Below are 17,454 nucleotides of genomic sequence, written 5' to 3' on the forward strand. Positions count from 1 at the left end.
TTGCCTTGAGCGGAAGCGCAGACAGAAGCACACACAGGAGAGTAACCCTGCCCACCAACCTTTGCTTAGGAGATGCTGAGACATGGCAGAATTTTGCTGATGTTTCATTACAGCAGGAAATGCAGTAAAAAAAGGCACTCCAAGATTCTTAGGTCAGGGCATAAATGTTGCTTGGCAACGTGTATTATTCAAGACTTTTGCATCTCTGTCTCAGGAGTTATTGAATAAAGAAAGATTTCATCTGAAGGACTTTGTCGGAAGTCTTTGACCTAACATGAAAGATCCCAGTGAATATGTAAGAAGGAGAGGGCGAATGTATCGACAAAGCCTCTTTTAACCCACTGTACATGACAGCGAGCCTTGCAGAGGAAGCTTCCTTGGTCCGGACCTGAACCTGGACCTGATGCAGTATGACTGATACCAATGGTCCATTTCACTAAAAAGAAATCTGTTTGGTGGAGTATTAGACTTACACTGGGGTTTTAAAATCCTACAACGCTAACTGCACCTGTACGATTGGCTGTAAAACTTGGTAGAAATTACTATAAACTCTACTCTACTTCACTCTTGTTATTTTCTTCCACCTGCAAGCGCCAAAACGTGTGAATGCCTGATAAAATAATCTGTTAATTTTCTAATCGGTCCAACATCCGGTCCACCTAATTTTTTCAGGTCCGGTTTTTCTGGACCGGTCCAACGAGGAAAACCGGTTTTGTACCGGTACGCTGTACCGATACCCAGCCCTAGGTACGTAGTTACTGCATACCTTCTGCATATTCCCTGTGAGACTGATAACGCCTGACAATGGCATGGGAGATCTTTATACAAACCCTCTGGATTCTTGGCAGGTTGTTTTACTTGACCCTTCTCCTATATGGAACACACATCATGTACAGTACCTAACCCCATCTCCCATAGCACCAGACATCACAGGCAGACTCTGACAAGTGAAGAGCTGACGTGATATTTTTGGAGCCATGGAGGAGTACTTTCTCTTGATTGAGTAACCTTCGGGGCAGAGTAGGGTGACCCTCAAACATGCAAAAGTCAGTCACGGATAGGAGAGCCAAAGATCAGTAAGAAAAATAAGGAGGTTTTGCCAGGACTATCACATATAAGCCCTGCATAAGTTTGGAACTCTCCGAGGCTGTACGTGATGGTAACAAGTTTCTTTATACCCGGTCCAGTGATTCTCTATTTTCAGCAGGGCTGTCTCCAGCATAAAATCTTTTGTCCCACTCATTGTTTGGGAGGCCGTGATGTTAACTTTAAAAATTTTGTTGTTAATCTATCATTTTTTGTCAAGCTTGCCAAAATACATTTTTCATCCTAGGATGAAGGGATGTTTCCTGAAGTGCCCTGCATTTCAGCAAGAGTAACTGTCCAAGGTGTTCTTTCTGGGTTGATACACCTGAAATTATAGTTATTTTTTTTCTGTTTATTACTGTAAGTGGATTTAATTTCACGGTAGGCAAAAAGTGGCGTGTTAGCAGTGGTTTTGAGTTTGGGATAGGACTATACAGTCACAAACTGTACAGTAATAGAAATCCTAGCACCTTAAATAGCCAGTTGGAAAGCTACTGGGTATAGAGTGCCAGAGATGGATAGAACAGTTGCCTCCAACACTCATAATACCATACGTATATGTAGCGTTTTAGACAAAGAGTTGGCAAGCAGAAGACCGTACAAAAATTTTTACCGCAGTTTAGAGTTCACTCTAAAGGGGTCACCGCTTAAACCACACAAACATAAACCTACTGCAAACATTTCTGCATTTACAGTACCGCCTTTTAGTCTGCATATGAGATGTCCAGTCTTCTTTACTTGATAGATGGAGACAAGGGATAGTCCTCATTGCTGTTGGACATGAGGCAGTTGAAAGGTCAGCAGGGTTAATGGTACTGTAAGGCACACCATCAACTACCTACCTGCTGACCACATGTTAGATATTCCCTCCATCTTCTTTTATAGGCTCCGCCTTGGGGGAAGTAATGAATTCTATATAGGATCCTACATTTTGTGGAGTTCAGAGAATAATGGAAGTCTTTGTTTGGAAGGTCCCTAGCAATATCATATCACTTTGAAGACTGGTTTGTGAGTCTATCTTATTCAGCCACTCAGTCTATGTAGTGTGTGTGTCTATGTGCATGCCGCTGTATGTGTGTGTGTGTGCAGCATGTCTGTGTGTGTATGTTCATATATCCGTTAACTTTTGATCTTAAAATTTTAGAATAGAATAAAATTTCTTTGATGAAATAATTACTGTAAATGCATTTAAGTTCGCGGGGATTTAATTTCACGGTACGGGAAAAGGGACTTTTCGTGGTGGTTTTAAGACCGCGGTAGCAACATGCACTGCAGTCTCTTACTGCCATGGAAAAATGTCAGCGGTGGTCTTAAGTTCGCGGTAAAGCAGCCACCGCTAAAAACGTGAACATCAAACCACCGCGAAAGTTTCTGCATTTAAAGTAATGAGATATGACTTCTCATTCCTTGATCAAAATGTTCACCTCTGATGTTGTTTTTACCTGGCTAGCAAGAGTGATCAATATTCATGCCATTTTGATATGTCAGGTGCTTCAAATTATCCAGATTCTATTCTCAGGAGCATCATAATACTGAAATCAATTGATAATCAATAATTCCTGCATTAGAGTGTGGTCATACTGGCCAGGCATATCAGAGTGTACATGTAGCAGTTTGGCCCAAATGATTTAGTTTCTTGATTTTAGACTCATTTAGCAAAAAGAGGGAAAAATGTAAATTGTGATTTAGATGACTTGAAATGGCTGTTAATTTGATCATTATTATTTTGGTCATTGACAATATTTTGAATAGCTACAATTTTTGAAAGCAGCAAGATGCCCAGTCCGACTACTTTAGACAGTAAGATGCTATCTTTTCATTTAGGAGTCAAGTAGCAAGCTCTTTCATTATCTAAGCCATAGATCTTGCATATTCCTTGGCAGACTGTTGCTAGTATATTGATTTTCTACCCCCATTTGCTACATTTGAGAACTTGACATATTGTGGCCGTGAAATTTTTACATCAGTTCTTCTTTAGATTGTTAGCTTGGATTTATTCAGTTTAGAAATTTATTTGGTAGATTGCATTGGTTTTATCAGCCAAAATAGTTGTAAGCCAAAAGTGTGAGCAAAGCTTTCTATGCTGTGAGGACCCCTAGCTGACAAGAGTGGTGGTGCAGCCACCAAGTCCTGCAAATCTTCATTAGTACATTGCCTTCAATGTCAATCATAAAAAGCTCTTAAAGACTAAAGAGGCACAGTGTCATTGTAAAAGCTAATAGGGTGTAAGTTTTCTATAAGAAAATTTATGTGTTACTATTGCAATTATTTTGTAGTTGTAATGAGAGCAAATGAAAAAAAAAATATATGGTGGCATTTTTTTCAACATCAGCTGGTTAGTTTTCTTCCTTGCTGAACTCCCAAGAGAGAAGAGGGAAGATGCTCCCACATGTGCAAAGACTAATCTTAGCTATCTGATTTGGGGGGCGGAGCAACAGGCATATCAGTCCCATGGGGTAGGGAGGAGTGGTAGATGTAAAGACTTATCACAGATAAACAGGGAAGTAACAGGACCCATGTATGTTTGTACATGTAATTGAATACCAACCAAGGTATGGCTTGTTCAGAAATCCCCTGGATTTATTCTTTCAACAAAATCCACCTTTTACAGCAGGTCACTGCTGTCTCCAGGGCCCCTCCATCTTGGAAGGAAATTTGTTTGTTGGAATGGACAAACATTTCACCCCATTCATTCATAAAACTTGAACTTCTTCATATGAAACTGATGAAGAAAATGTATTTTTGTAACCATATGCTCACAAACAATCAGTCAGAAGGACAAAATATTTAAGGATGGAGGGAGCCTTACGTTAGGTGCAACAGTAAAAACTGCAGCTGCATTTTTATTGTCAGCATATGATATACTCTTTGGCAATGCAAATACAGTATATTGAGGTACCTATATGTCTTAAGACATGGTGTTGGCTCATTATAGTGACTAGACAGATAGACTGTGGTTTCCAAAAAAATCAATACTGTATGAAGGAGTGGGCTTAAGTGGTTTTCTTGCTAAATAACATACAAATGGCTACAACTTCCATAATGGCTACATTCTCAGCGCTTCCAATTTCATGCCAGAAATGCTTCAATTTGCTGGGAAATTGCAGTTTCCGAAAGCAAATCATTATTTTTTTACCACGTCTCATTTTCAAAGAACGCAGACCACACCAATTTGATGAGTTATTTTATTGATTTTTTTCTCAAACCAGTTGATAAGAGTAATATTGAAACTATGATAAAAGTACTATTAGAATTATGACATCTCCTGCTATGTCCATTGTATCATCCTACGGTTTTGGGTTGCATTTAAGGTATGGGGGTTTGAATCCTTACACATTCCGTAGTTCTTTTGTTGCTGTAGCATGCACGCTCTTGAGGTTAGGAGGAACAACAATGAACCACCCCTCCTACGGTCCCATTCTGAGCCAAATGTGCTGAAAACAAGTGAAGGACCCTCAATAACAAAACCCCACAAGTTCCCACTGTGCTACTTGTGTGAGGAGCACAGCTGCAGAATCATGCCAAAAGCAAGAACAGGTAGTTGTGATTGACCAATACGGCAATAGCTAGGATGATAAATGCTCCAATGATTTTATATGGTATTTCATAATTAATAGTTGCATCACATATTGTAGTGCAATAAAGTTCTTCTTTATTTTCCTTTTCCCAACATTCTTTCTTTCTTTCTTACTTGCATTCTGTCTTTCAGTAACACTATTTTATATTTTTTCCCTCTTAAAAAGGAAATTGTATAATAGCATCTTGGCTTTTTATACATCCCTTCTCCAAAGTATAGATGGATTTGGTTTGCTCAGAATAACTGAATAAGACTAGCCATCTTGGTTGTTTTCTACAAGACTGCTAAAGGTCTTCGGAGATCTTGTTTCAGACAAAAATGTGTCATTACCAGCAGACAGTACCAGACAACCACTGACATCACTGTATGTGGCTTGTTTGCCTCCTTGTAGCAGTCAGAGCTCTTATCTTAAATTGGAAAGTGACTAGCGTGAACAAAAATGCTCCCAAGCTGAGAAGAGACTACATGGCATTAACCTATGGCATTTGTCTGTACTGAGCTCTTCTGCACATATATACCCTGGAAAACCTCGGGGAGCCCCAGACCATGAATATGTAGGATTACTGCTCAGCGAAGAGGCATCTTGAGGCAGCGGAGCGTAGTGGTATCCACAGTAAGGGGCTGGGAGTGAGTATGCATGCATGCATGCGAGAAGAACTGATTTAGGCCCTGACAAGGAACGAAAGGCTCCAGTTGTTTTTAGTCGGAAGTAAGAATGAAGCGAGGTTATGAGTTACAGACAGGGGAAAAGGAAGGTAAGATGTTTTCAGTTCTTCTCTTTTCCTTTTAATTTCAAACAGTAAATTGCCTCTTTTGTAGGCATAGTTGGTCTCCCACACTTGTTTTGGTTTTTCCTTTAAGGAATTTTCAAGGTCAACATCGGTATGTACTGCTTATTTTATCCTGAGAGGGTCGAAGAAGGCATCTGTTGTTCTTTCTACAGTTCTCAAAGACATTTTTGGCTTTCTTGTGCGACTGTAAGGGTCCTTGTCATAAAGTGATAGTAAGATAATTGACGCTACTTACTACTCACCAAAATGTAGTTACTTTGTTTAAAAAAGCCCTTCTTCTACGTAGTTTGTATCGGTATGATAAGAATTCATATCTCATGAAATTTGGGAAATTTCTTTTGGATACTCCAAAACTTAATCAAGAAGAATCTTTGATAATTGACTATTAATTTCTTGTCAGGTCAAGCATTTTGTTGTCAAGGTGTGCAGAAAGAAAAGACAGAGCCTTGTCGTATTTCCGCATATTATGTAAATAGAAGAATTCAAACATGGATGACAACAAAACTTAGTCACCGACTCACAGGTTGCCCTGCCCTTTTTTTTGGATGAGTCCATTTCATGGAGAAAGGGGGTGAGGGCATCATCTTTTTTGTTCATTTTCTAGTTCAAATGACCCATAAAGGAAAATGAGAAATATAAAGATACACAGTATAATACAACACCAGTTCAGTTCAAGTTTTTCAGATCAAGTTTCTATAATTGTTTTCTCAAGATAGACCACTGGGATATATAACAAATGCTTCAATAAGTTAATGTGACTTTAAAGTTCAAGAAGAATTGTAAGATAGTAAAGATGATCAAAAATATTTTCATTGATTGGAAGGGTTATGATGATACAACTTGGTGATAAGATAAATAACTAAGGGTTGATAACAATAACTTTTAAAATACAGTAATGATTGATAGTTTTACATGTTTATCTACATGTAGGTATTTTCAGTGGTGCAACCCATGGGTTAAGCTTGGGTGGTGTTGTTTTCCTTGAAATGTTTTCGTTGTTGCAAGGCGTGACAACTGGTGCTGGAAGACGTGTCCTGAATAGCTGACTGGGTTGCAAAATTGGGACATCTTATATTGTCTCGCAAACCGTAACAGTTCTTTCTTTGTCTCAGAGCTGCTCGTGTCCATGGTTGCTGGATGGAAGACAAGTTGTCAGGATAGTGTTTCCCAGAAATTAGGGTCTCCATCTATACTGTAGCCTCAAAGGAAGGAGGAACTAGTACTGGGAATTTGCATTAAGATCCAAATTTTTGTAATCTTTTAAGAATTCTCTACCTTTGGGTCCCATGGCAATCCCCTAGCAGTTTCCTTTTTAACTGCAAATTACAGGCATCTAAATGTTACCACACTCGTATTGAAGGGATATAGTTGCAAAGTAGTATAGTACCTTAAAGTTGTTATTTTTCAGAAAATTCTGGAGTAATATGTGAATAATGACAATTTCTTTACATATAAGTTGTAAGCCTGCTTGCACATGTAACGCTGGTTCACCTTTATCCGTTGGGTAACCTGGACCGTTGCTTTAAAAAAACGGTATTTGGGGATATCATGTTGAAGAACGTTGGTTTGAATTTCAATATTTTCAGTACATTGCAGTTTTAAACTCTACCACCCGTCAACTTTATGTGCCTAAATAACCTGTTTTAAAAAACAACGGATATAGGTTACCCTGCGGATGAAGGTGAACTAGCGTTACCTGCCTATAAGTGCTAATAGGCCAGGGACTAGCCCTTTGCTCCTGTCAGTAACGTCCGCCGTATTGCGTGGTCCAGAGCCACGCAAAGCTTCTGCAGCCTCAATAGAACAGTTACTGTCTTTCTTATGCTTGGGAGGTCTTCCCAGGACAGTATGTACTTTCTGTAAATCCATCTCCTAGCTCCCCATCGTGTTTGTGTTTGTTTGTTTGGATCAGAGTCAGGTGTGTCTGTGTAACAATGATTACTGGAGGATGACTCAATGACATGTATTTGTTTCGTGATAGCTTCCTCCCTGTTCTTATTTCAGATAAGAACAAACAGACCACCCAAATTTTTCAAGTCTGCTGTCACCTATTCTTTCGTGCTCCCCAACTATCCACTAGAAACTTCCTAACTGTAATGAATTGTCTACTCTCTCATTTCAAGGCAAACTTATCTGCAACTTTACCTAGAGTGAGAGTTTATACACAGGTTGTGGTTAACAGTTTTAATGCATCTAATGTAGTGTTACTAGATAATACCTCAAACAGTTCTTTGACTGAAAGTTAACAGGTGGCTGTTGCACTGCATGTAGTGTGAAGACTTTGAATGATAACAGGTTGTCATGTGGCATACATGTACATAAGCGTTGAGGTAACCCATGTTCAACTAAAACCCTCCTTTCTAGTACTTCATGATCATCTACTACAGTTAAACCCGGCCAGCTACCTGTCTGACGCAGCCAACTAGTTCTAGTCATAAACCACATTAAACTGTCCTATTCAAATTTACATGCCTGGTTAAGCCAGTCTTCCCTGGAAAAACCATTCCCATGCAGTCACCTAGTATTTTTCCTATAGTGGTTGTTGTGACTAAGATTGACTGGAATATACATGTATATGAATGAATGAATGAATTGCTCAACAATCGCACAAGGCAACCTGGCAACCAATAACAACTAGTACTAGTAGCTATACAGACAATAGTACAACGAGGCTACATACAGAACAGCAAAATATTATTGATAACACCGTACAGGAATATGAAGAAAGCTAACTGATTTCTGCACACTTGTCACACAAATGACCCAAAGGGTTTGGGTCAATTCAACTTAATAAGGATCAGAGGACTGATCGAAAGCTTGTTGGTAAGCGCTTTATTTTGTGAAGATATATGGTTTTAAATTAAAATTGTAACATAATGTTACATTCAAACTAACCTATTTCCGTTTTGTCCCCAGGGTGCTGTGACGCGTGTATCAGGTGTTTAGGGCGGATTCCCTACGCCTCCCTCATCGCCACCATTTTGCTGGCGGCCGGGATCGCCGTGTTCTGCGGGTCGTTCTACACCGCGGTTATCCAGACACGGACCCTCTTCAGCTTTGACTTTAGATCAGTTACAGACAATTTCTTCAATCTGTGAGTAATATTAGTTACTTTGAATATCCAGTCATTTTAGATAACTTCAAGGTACCATGATGATTGTATTAAAAGTTCTATGCATATATTTCTTAGAATCTACCTGTACATTTTTATAAGAAAAACATTGCATTCCCAGAGATTATATTTGGATAATTTCTGCCATGATAGAAAATATTTATCATGTCTAACTTATATTTCAAGATATTTGTTAGGGATTTCATAGTGTATGAGGTCAAATGAGGTAAAATAAAAGAAAACATGAATGGCAAGGAAAGAAAGGATGTTTAAAATGACATTCCAAATGAAAATAAAGACATCCTTGGCAATGTATACTTCCAGCCTTCAGTGTGTGAAGCCCATGGCATGTTTAGCCTAACACGAACAACATTTGTTTCCTCAGCACGGAAGCTCTAAAATGGAGTGCTGTCGGCATCACTGCGTTTATGGGTGTCTATGCCTTCATCCTGCTCCTGATCGGTTTCCTAGCAACCGGCGCCAGCAAAGAGAAGAAGTACTGTGGCTTTGGCACCGGGCTGGGCAGCAGGATAACTGTGGCATTTGTAAGACTTTCTGACTCTACCCACTGTCTTATTCTTTGTACTACAATGTGTTTGAGTTTGCCGAATACTAAAATGTTTGTCAAGTTTTCTTGTCAAAGGTGTTAATAATGTCTTAATTGCAATATTGCTGACCTTCAGTTCTACAAAGCCAAAATTGTTGGTTAAGGCCTGGTCACATTTTGGACAAATGAGACTGAATAAACTGAGGGCATTCTTTGGAAAGCTGAAGTTTGTGTTCCACAAATTTCAACTGACTTATTACAAAAAATGCTGTGACTTTGCTGGTACTAGACTCTGAAAGAACAGAAGTTCTGTTTATTTTCAATGAAAGGCACTTCATTCCTGCAAGACAATTCTTAGAATTGTACAACGGCTTATAACAATTCTTAAGTGCTGTTAAACGTTTTCTGCCATAACTCTTACATTTAGGTAATCGAGATCAAGAAATGCTAAGAAGCACAGTGCTTAGATATGCTCCATTAACAGGTGTGTGGCTAGGATAACCTCTGACTTTTGATCTTTGCCCTCTCCACCCAGTTCCTTGTGCTGACATACATCATCTTCATTGGATGGCTGCTGATGTCCTGCATGGGGGTCATCCCCTCCCTCTTCTTTTACCTCACCGTCATCGTCAAAGCCACACCCTATACTGTGGGCAACCAGAACTGCCTCAACCTGCAGCAGTTCGGTAAGTTTCTTCTTCATTGTTTTCATCTCAGATGCACCTTGACATTTTTGTCAAACCTGTCCAAGTTGCTACCCCTATATAAGGACCACCTCGTTAATGACATGCAGTCAAACCTGTACAGTGACCACCTAGAGGTGGGTACCAGTACAAAAAATTCAGGTCCAGGTACGGTCTAGGTCCGGACCTGAACCTGGACCTAATTATCTGTGAAAACGTGTGAATAGGCGATATGCAAAACAATAGTCCATTTCACTACAAAGGATTTTGTTTGGTGGAGTATCCGACATCCATTGACATCTTGAAATTATATCCGAGTCATGTTAACAACGCTAACTTCCTAGATCTGTATTAGACCAAGTTTGACTGTAGAAGCCTGGTACATGGTATATATGATAGACCCTTCCTCCCCTTCTAGGATTGGATGTGGTTTTCAACACCACCAACAACAACACACCGGGCAACACTGCTCTTGGTAGCAACATGTGGGAATACTGCGGCAACGATTACAACAAATTCCAGGCCGATGTAAGTTTATTCAAAGTTGTTTCAGGAAAAACAAATTAGAATACAACACGGTAAATAAAAAGTCTTTGTTAGTACTACAACTCGATGACCAGGTATGTATGTATGTTGTAGTAACATGTCAGACTTACGTTTGCAAATCCAAGACACGGCAGTGTATCTAAAGTCACAACATTTAAAAAAATAACTCTAGATTGAAATATCAACATAAAAGTCAGTTCCTTGTGTGCACAGTTTCCAAGGGTGAACCTAGCTATATAGTCAAGTACATTCAAGTTTCTCTAAGCACTCCATTTTGGAAACAACATCTTTCCATAAGAATGTCTGAGTACCAACAAATTGCATTAGTATGGCGCTTATGGAAAAGAACACACGTTGGGTTATTACGTAATGCCCGAGGCATGGCCCGGGTAGGATGGCCTAAAGGCCAGAAGGCGATCGGACCCGTGAATACCATCCGGCATGTGTTGTATTTCATTTATATCATGCCAACCTGACAAACCTTACATTTATTGCAAAATAAAGAGAGCAAATGGTATGACATCAATACACAATGCGTCAACAAATTTATTCATCAAACAAAAGAACCGATGCCTTGCCAGTTTGATTCAAGAACAGTTGTGAAAATTTTCGACAGTGGCACATGAAAGAGAGCTCAAGTCGTTTATATCGAACTATGGTGCCCGGTGGGAGCACTTTACCAAACGTAAATATGGCCCGGGTATGATATAAAACCTTTCCTGGTTGTTTGCAGGGATTCCAACTGTTCAACTTGTACATCGTGGCCTTGGTGGGAGCCTTGGTGGTCACCATCAGCCTGGTACGTCTCAACATCATCTCACTTTTTTAACTTTGAACACTACTCCAACCATGGCTGTCTCTACACTTTGTAAAGCCTCTGCTCGATTCTGGTCATTTTGAATTCGAAGAAAAAGAATTCAAAAGTGACAAGTACTAGTGCTGTATTATATAATGCTAGTTCACCTTTATCCGTGGAGTAACCTATATCCTTTGTATTTAAAACAGAGTATTTAGGGTTTTAACGAGTCAATGGACCATGGTTTTGAAATCGCAGTATTTGCCCATATTGAATGTGGTTTACCACCGTGTACCATCCGTCGACTTCATATCCCTGAATACCCTGTTATTAAGAACAATGGATATAGGTGAACTAGCGTTATATCTAATAATTGAAATGTTATTGTTCTCATTGGTTAAGTTCTCATTGTTGGGCCTATCCAACTACAACTCTAGATCTGTCGCTTGTAGCAAGTTCTTCCTCTCTGCAATGCAGTTCATAGGCCTTCCACTAGATGGCAATTGTTGAGCAACCAACAGTGGATTTGTGTGACCCTATGATTGGAATATGATGGACAATGTTAAAGTATGATTCAAAAGACAAGAAAACACACAAAACTTGAAGTGGTCAAATTGGCCTTGACATGCATACAAATTGCACAATCTTGTATGTAAGAAAACTATATATGCCATTGCCATCTCGGGGGTCATCTACTGAGTGTATATGGAGTTTTCACTGTGATACAGGACCCGAAAGACTATTTCAACTGTCTTGTTAAAAGAAGTTTTTGGCACAGAAACTTCAGCTTCAGGTTCTATTAAGCCATAAAAAGACGTACTTAGTTTGTACTGCCCTGATTTGAATAATATAGGGGATGTAAAGCCATTGAGTCACAACAGCATCAATGACACAATGCTCTTGGATCCAGTATTCGACCTGACTGGAATGATGGGCCCCAAAGCCATACTATGTGTTTTCCTATGTTGCATTGTTATCGTCACTTTTTTTCCCTTCTCTCCTGTCATGTTGTAAAACTACATTCCATTCTCCTTGTTTAATACTTGTATGTAACGCTAGTAACCTATATCCGTTGCTTTAAAAAAAACAGGGTATTTGGGGATATCACATATCGGCTTGACGGACGTTGGTTTGAAATTGCAATATTATCTGTGTATTGCAGTTTAAAACTAACACCCGTTGGCAATTGATGTGCCTAAATACCCTGCTTTGAAAAACAACGGATATAGGTTACCCCGCGGATAAAGGTGAACTATGCTTACCTAAGTGTGGAAATGGAAACAATTAATTTTTGCCTCAAAATTTATGGAATGAAATATTGGTGGTTTGATACACAACTGAAAAGGTTCAAAGACAATCTTTTAAAGATTTTTGGACCTGTTTCTTGTATACTATGCCACAGGTTCTGCACAGGCATTTGTGTACATGTAACAATGTGTATTGATTATGATATCAAAACCAGACAATGTTTCATCTTAAATATTAATAATTTCAATAATCGTTAATGTCTTGAAAGCAAAAGGTCTAATTTGGTCTTAAAACAACAAGGATCTCATCCTACATTTCTTCATTCATTATGTTAAACAATTTGCCACAAGAATAATTTACTCTATTTTCTGTTGTTATAACTTTGGTTATGTTTATGTCAGTTTCTTTCTCCATGTGCTCATCCACCCACCTCCATCCAGATAAAAAGCATTGACAGCCCCCCTCCCACCGCCCCCCTCCCTCCCAATTGCTGTCTCCTTTGCACTTTTGTGTTTTCTGTATGTGGCTAGTTAGTGGCAGCCTTTTCCTTGTGTCCACGCCAGGTGCACTACTTGACGTGCTTGTCAGTGAATTACGCGCACCTGAAGAACATGGCAAGGAGCAACAAGTATAAAGACACCAACAACTACCATGGTCACGAGGAGCAGGAACTGCACTCCTACTGATGTACTGAGTTTTCTTACCTACCTTGTGTTGTTCATGCAAGTAGACAATCAGGGTGTTTTCCGCCATGAAAACTTGCCACTAACATTTGTTCACTTGCTCAGCCAATCACACAACCGGATACTGTACATCTCTTTATTTTTTTGTCATCTGAAAGGAAACACAGTTACATGTACTGTATTTCCCAACAAAAATGAAGTAACAGCCATATTGAAGGTACTGTAATACCCTATAACACCAGGAACGTTTAACATCTACATTTTGACATTAGAAAATAAAAGACGTACAGTATCTGAGTTTGCCAGCTCCTTATGACACCAGTACTAGGACCATGAAACAAAAGGATGATGCATTGTACATGTGCATTTGGCTGCAATTATTGAATTTGAAATGGCATTGGCAAGAAAGGGCTGAATTTTGCATTGATTGCCGTAATAGGTCTGTATGTACTTTGTTGCTATTGTTTTATCAAGGCTGGCTGGGGTTGCTCTTTGTAAATGGTTTTGGATGAGGTTTTGTATGGACCTGCCCATGCAATAACATTGAGGTGAGCTACTGGTGGCATTCACAAGAATGTGATGTGCTTGTTGTGTTGTGTACTCGTGTTGTGATGATGCAATACACACGTTCTGATGACACCTGTCATGTGTCCTGCTTAGGTGCACTACTTGATGTGCTTGTCGGCCAATTACGCTCACCTCAAGGATTCTGGGAAAATTTACAAGTACGAGGAAACCAAATACCGCGAAGAACAGGAGCTGCACAACATCGTGACCAACTCCAAGGAAAAGCTCAACTACTGATGATGTCATTGATGATGTTCCTCACACACACACACACTGATGATGTCATCATCTGTTGCTGGGCATCATCTGTTCTCAATAATATGATGTAATATTTGAATGTCATGCCCAAAGTAATTAGTAGTGTCTAGTAGAAGTTTAAGTGTTGTATACAGTTACAGTATCTCTGTGTAAATGCCCACAGTGGACATAAGGTCAAAAGTTGTAGTAGATGTTTTAACGATGGGGGGCTGCGATGCTGTCATGAACTGTTCACCTTTACGTCTGTATGATTACTGAGATGCCTGGAAGATCACACAGCTACAACTACTGTCAGTTAATACCCTACTTTGTGAGATTTCTCCACTAGAATCTATATGGTGAGATGCAGAATTGTGAAGGGACAGTTGACGATGGTGGTTTTTCGATAGCCTGGTATCCAAACCTATTATAGCTGTCAAGCATCTTTCGTCCTCAGCTATAACAGGTTTGAATACCATGCTAGATTTAAAGAGAGGAAAAAAGACCAAGTCACATCATGTGCTGGTGTAAACAATGTTGAAGGTGGACCACTGTATCTCTATCATTTACAGAATTCTTTGCAACACAAGCAGTATTACAGTTTACACTACTATCAGTAGAAAAATGGATACCACTATACTTAGTCATAGCCAAGCATCTTGCCCAAACAGGAAAGTGAATACTCTATTGTATTTGGATATTGTATTTTTATCAGTTAGTAAATTTTATCAAGATGATTGTAGTGCTATGTTCTGGTCTTGTGGTCACAGATGAAGTTGTTCTTTTGTAGTATTCATAGTTATATCATACAATAAGCACAAGAGTACAAGAGTGTAGTAGTAACAGATATAGGATAAGTGTCACACAAGGGGTGCTTTAACTTGACTAATTACTGATAGGTGGGATATCACTGCACCTGTATGACATCAGTAGCACTCAAGGTGGCTCAACCAATCAGGCAGCCAATCTGAGAGGAGAAGCAAGTTCATTGGTTGTTGCAACAATTTGAATAGGCCAGGTGGCTCAACCAATCAGACAGCCAATCTGAGAGGAGAAGCAAGTTCATTGGTTGTTGCTTAACCAATTTGAATAGACCGGTCAGTGTTTGGAAAGAAATCATGGTACTCAAAAGCCTGTTTCAGAAAAACTCAAACCAGAGACAAGCCACTCTCGATGAAGGTAATGCTTTGACAATGGGAGGGTTGGTATACCTGGTATTTTAGCTTTTCTGGAATAGCTCTTAACATGTGAGCATTTTGTTCTCTTTTGGTGAATGCGGTGTGGTTGTATATTGAAGCATTGCAGAACCAAAATCTATGATGATAGAAACAATACATTGGGACTCGTAATCGTACAAAGTGGGACAAGAATTTCATGACTTGATGTAAAGATTGAATTGTTGATATCTGTACGAAATATTGAGAACGCAATATGTATTCAGATGTAATATTGTCTGGATTGATGTTTCACAATATCAGCATGCTTAAGACCGAAATTGGCCGACTAAAATGTGTGACACTGTTTAAGTAGATAGTCAAGAAGTTAGTATAAGCTTAACTGTGGCTTTATAATGACAATTTGGAGGACAATTTTTGAACCTTTGTGAGTGACTTTGTAACTATCTATTAGTCCGGTTGCCAAACCCCAGATTTTGGGGTAACCTTGCAATGCGGTCCATACAATGTTTTTTTGCTGTTTCTATACCTCTGAGGTGTGCTCTATCAGAATCTGGAGTATGCCACTCTGTCATCCTTGGGGAATCCGCACAATATGCAAATTAAGGCGGCCATTAAGGGAATTCTTGTTTTCGTCAATATCTCGGTAACCACACATGGTATCAAATTGGTTTTGGTGTCTATCCCCATGTTTTGTGGGGTAAAGAATCAGATTAAGCCATTTTAGTTATGATCACACCACTATTTTGGCTAAATATGCATACAATATGCAAATTAAGGCGGCCATTAAGGGAATTCTTGTTTTCGTCAATATCTCGGTAACCACACATGGTATCAAATTGGTTTTGGTGTCTATCCCCATGTTTTGTGGGGTAAAGAATCAGATTAAGCCATTTTAGTTATGATCACACCACTATTTTGGCTAAATATGCATACAATATGCAAATTAAGGCGGTTATTACGGAAAATCTTACTTTTCTCAATATCTCAGTAACCACACATGGTATCAAATTGATTTTGGTGTCTATCCGCATGTTTTGAAGGGTAAAGAATCATATTTAGCCATTTTAGTAATGATCACACCACTATTTTGGCTACATGTGCATATAATATGCAAATGAAGGCGATTATTACGGAAAATCTTGCTTTTGTCGATATCTCGGTAACCACGCATGGTATCAAATTGATTTTGGTGTCTAGCCCCATGTTTTGAGGGGTAAAGAATCAGATTAAGCCATTTCAGTAATAATTACACCAATATTTTTTGCTGAATAGGCATATAATATGCAAATTAAGGCGGTTATTACGGAAAATCTTGTTTTCGTTAATATCTCAGTAACCACTCATTGTATCAAATTGATTTTGGTGTCCATCCCCATGTTTTGAGGGGTAAAGAATCAGATGAAGCCATTTCAGTAATGATTACTTCAATATTTTGTGGTGAATAGGCTTATAATATGCAAATAAGGCGGTCATTACGGAAAATCTTGTTTTACTTATTATCTCAGTAACCAAACATGGTATCAAAATAAATTTGGCGTCCATCCCCATGTTTTGAGGGGCAAAGAATCAAACAATGCTGTCAGTATTGATCACACATATTTGTTGAAAATGTTCAGCTTCAGTGTCTATCAGAGTGGGTGCATCCACTTTAATTATGCTTATATATGTTGCCATTTCTGGTTTGACTCAGTCCTCCAACAAGTAACTTTCACAAACATTGTAACAGACATCAACCTGTCAGGTGTGCCCATTCTGGCAGTCAGTGATTCTCTGTGATATCCACAAAAATGTACATGGCAAGCGAGCTGTATAGCATCCACGCATTGCTGTCAAGGTGCCGGTGTATCCGTAGGACAACCACACTACTGGGGTACAGACTGAGGGAACGGACACTACTGGCCCAGGGGTAACTGAAAACAGAGGGCCCCAGGGTATAAACACTTCTGGGGTTATGGGCACTACTGGTGATACATACGTCTACATCGGGTATGGTCTCTGCTTTACAGGATGAATGGACATTTCAGGAGGTACAGGCACTACCAGGGGTACGGACACTACAGTGAAAACTGACGATAACAGGTGGTGCTGACACTACTATATGTTACAGCCCAGGCACTACTTGGTAGGGCTAGGGGTGCATAGTGTACCTGTACAAAAACGGGTTTTCTTCTTGGACCGGTCCAAAGTGGACCTGAAAAAAATCAATTTGGCCCGATGGCCCAACTCACTGTATGGACACCGCTGGGGATACAGACACTACAGGTGGTACGGACACTACTGGGGGTATTGGACACAAATGGGGGTACGGACACTACTGGGGGTACGGACACTACTGGGGATACGGACACTACTGGGGGTATTGGACACAAATGGGGGTACAGACACTACTGGGGGACAGACACT

At 39.6% G+C, this 17,454-nt stretch overlaps 1 protein-coding gene across 3 annotated transcripts in view; it reads left to right on the plus strand.

The window, feature by feature from the left end:
• LOC118419675 (proteolipid protein DM beta-like) overlaps positions 1–14,630 on the plus strand; it is a 50,071-nt gene extending 35,441 nt beyond the window's left edge. Inside the window, exons 1-8 of one of the 3 annotated variants that reach the window (XM_035826193.1) lie at positions 5,279–5,418; positions 8,371–8,548; positions 8,952–9,111; positions 9,649–9,799; positions 10,215–10,324; positions 11,076–11,141; positions 12,950–13,073; positions 13,730–13,887. In XM_035826193.1, coding sequence (XP_035682086.1) covers positions 5,379–5,418; positions 8,371–8,548; positions 8,952–9,111; positions 9,649–9,799; positions 10,215–10,324; positions 11,076–11,141; positions 12,950–13,072 — 828 coding nt within the window. In that variant the 5' untranslated portion in view covers positions 5,279–5,378 and the 3' untranslated portion in view covers position 13,073; positions 13,730–13,887. Of the gene's footprint in view, positions 1–5,278; positions 5,419–8,370; positions 8,549–8,951; positions 9,112–9,648; positions 9,800–10,214; positions 10,325–11,075; positions 11,142–12,949; positions 13,074–13,729 lie in introns of those variants that run through there. The other 2 variants (XM_035826192.1, XM_035826194.1) reach the window with 2 other exon arrangements.
• Positions 14,631–17,454: the final 2,824 nt, after the last annotated feature.

The sequence above is a fragment of the Branchiostoma floridae genome, chromosome 7 (assembly GCF_000003815.2).
Source record: "Branchiostoma floridae strain S238N-H82 chromosome 7, Bfl_VNyyK, whole genome shotgun sequence".
Classification (NCBI taxonomy): Eukaryota; Metazoa; Chordata; class Leptocardii; order Amphioxiformes; family Branchiostomatidae; genus Branchiostoma; species Branchiostoma floridae.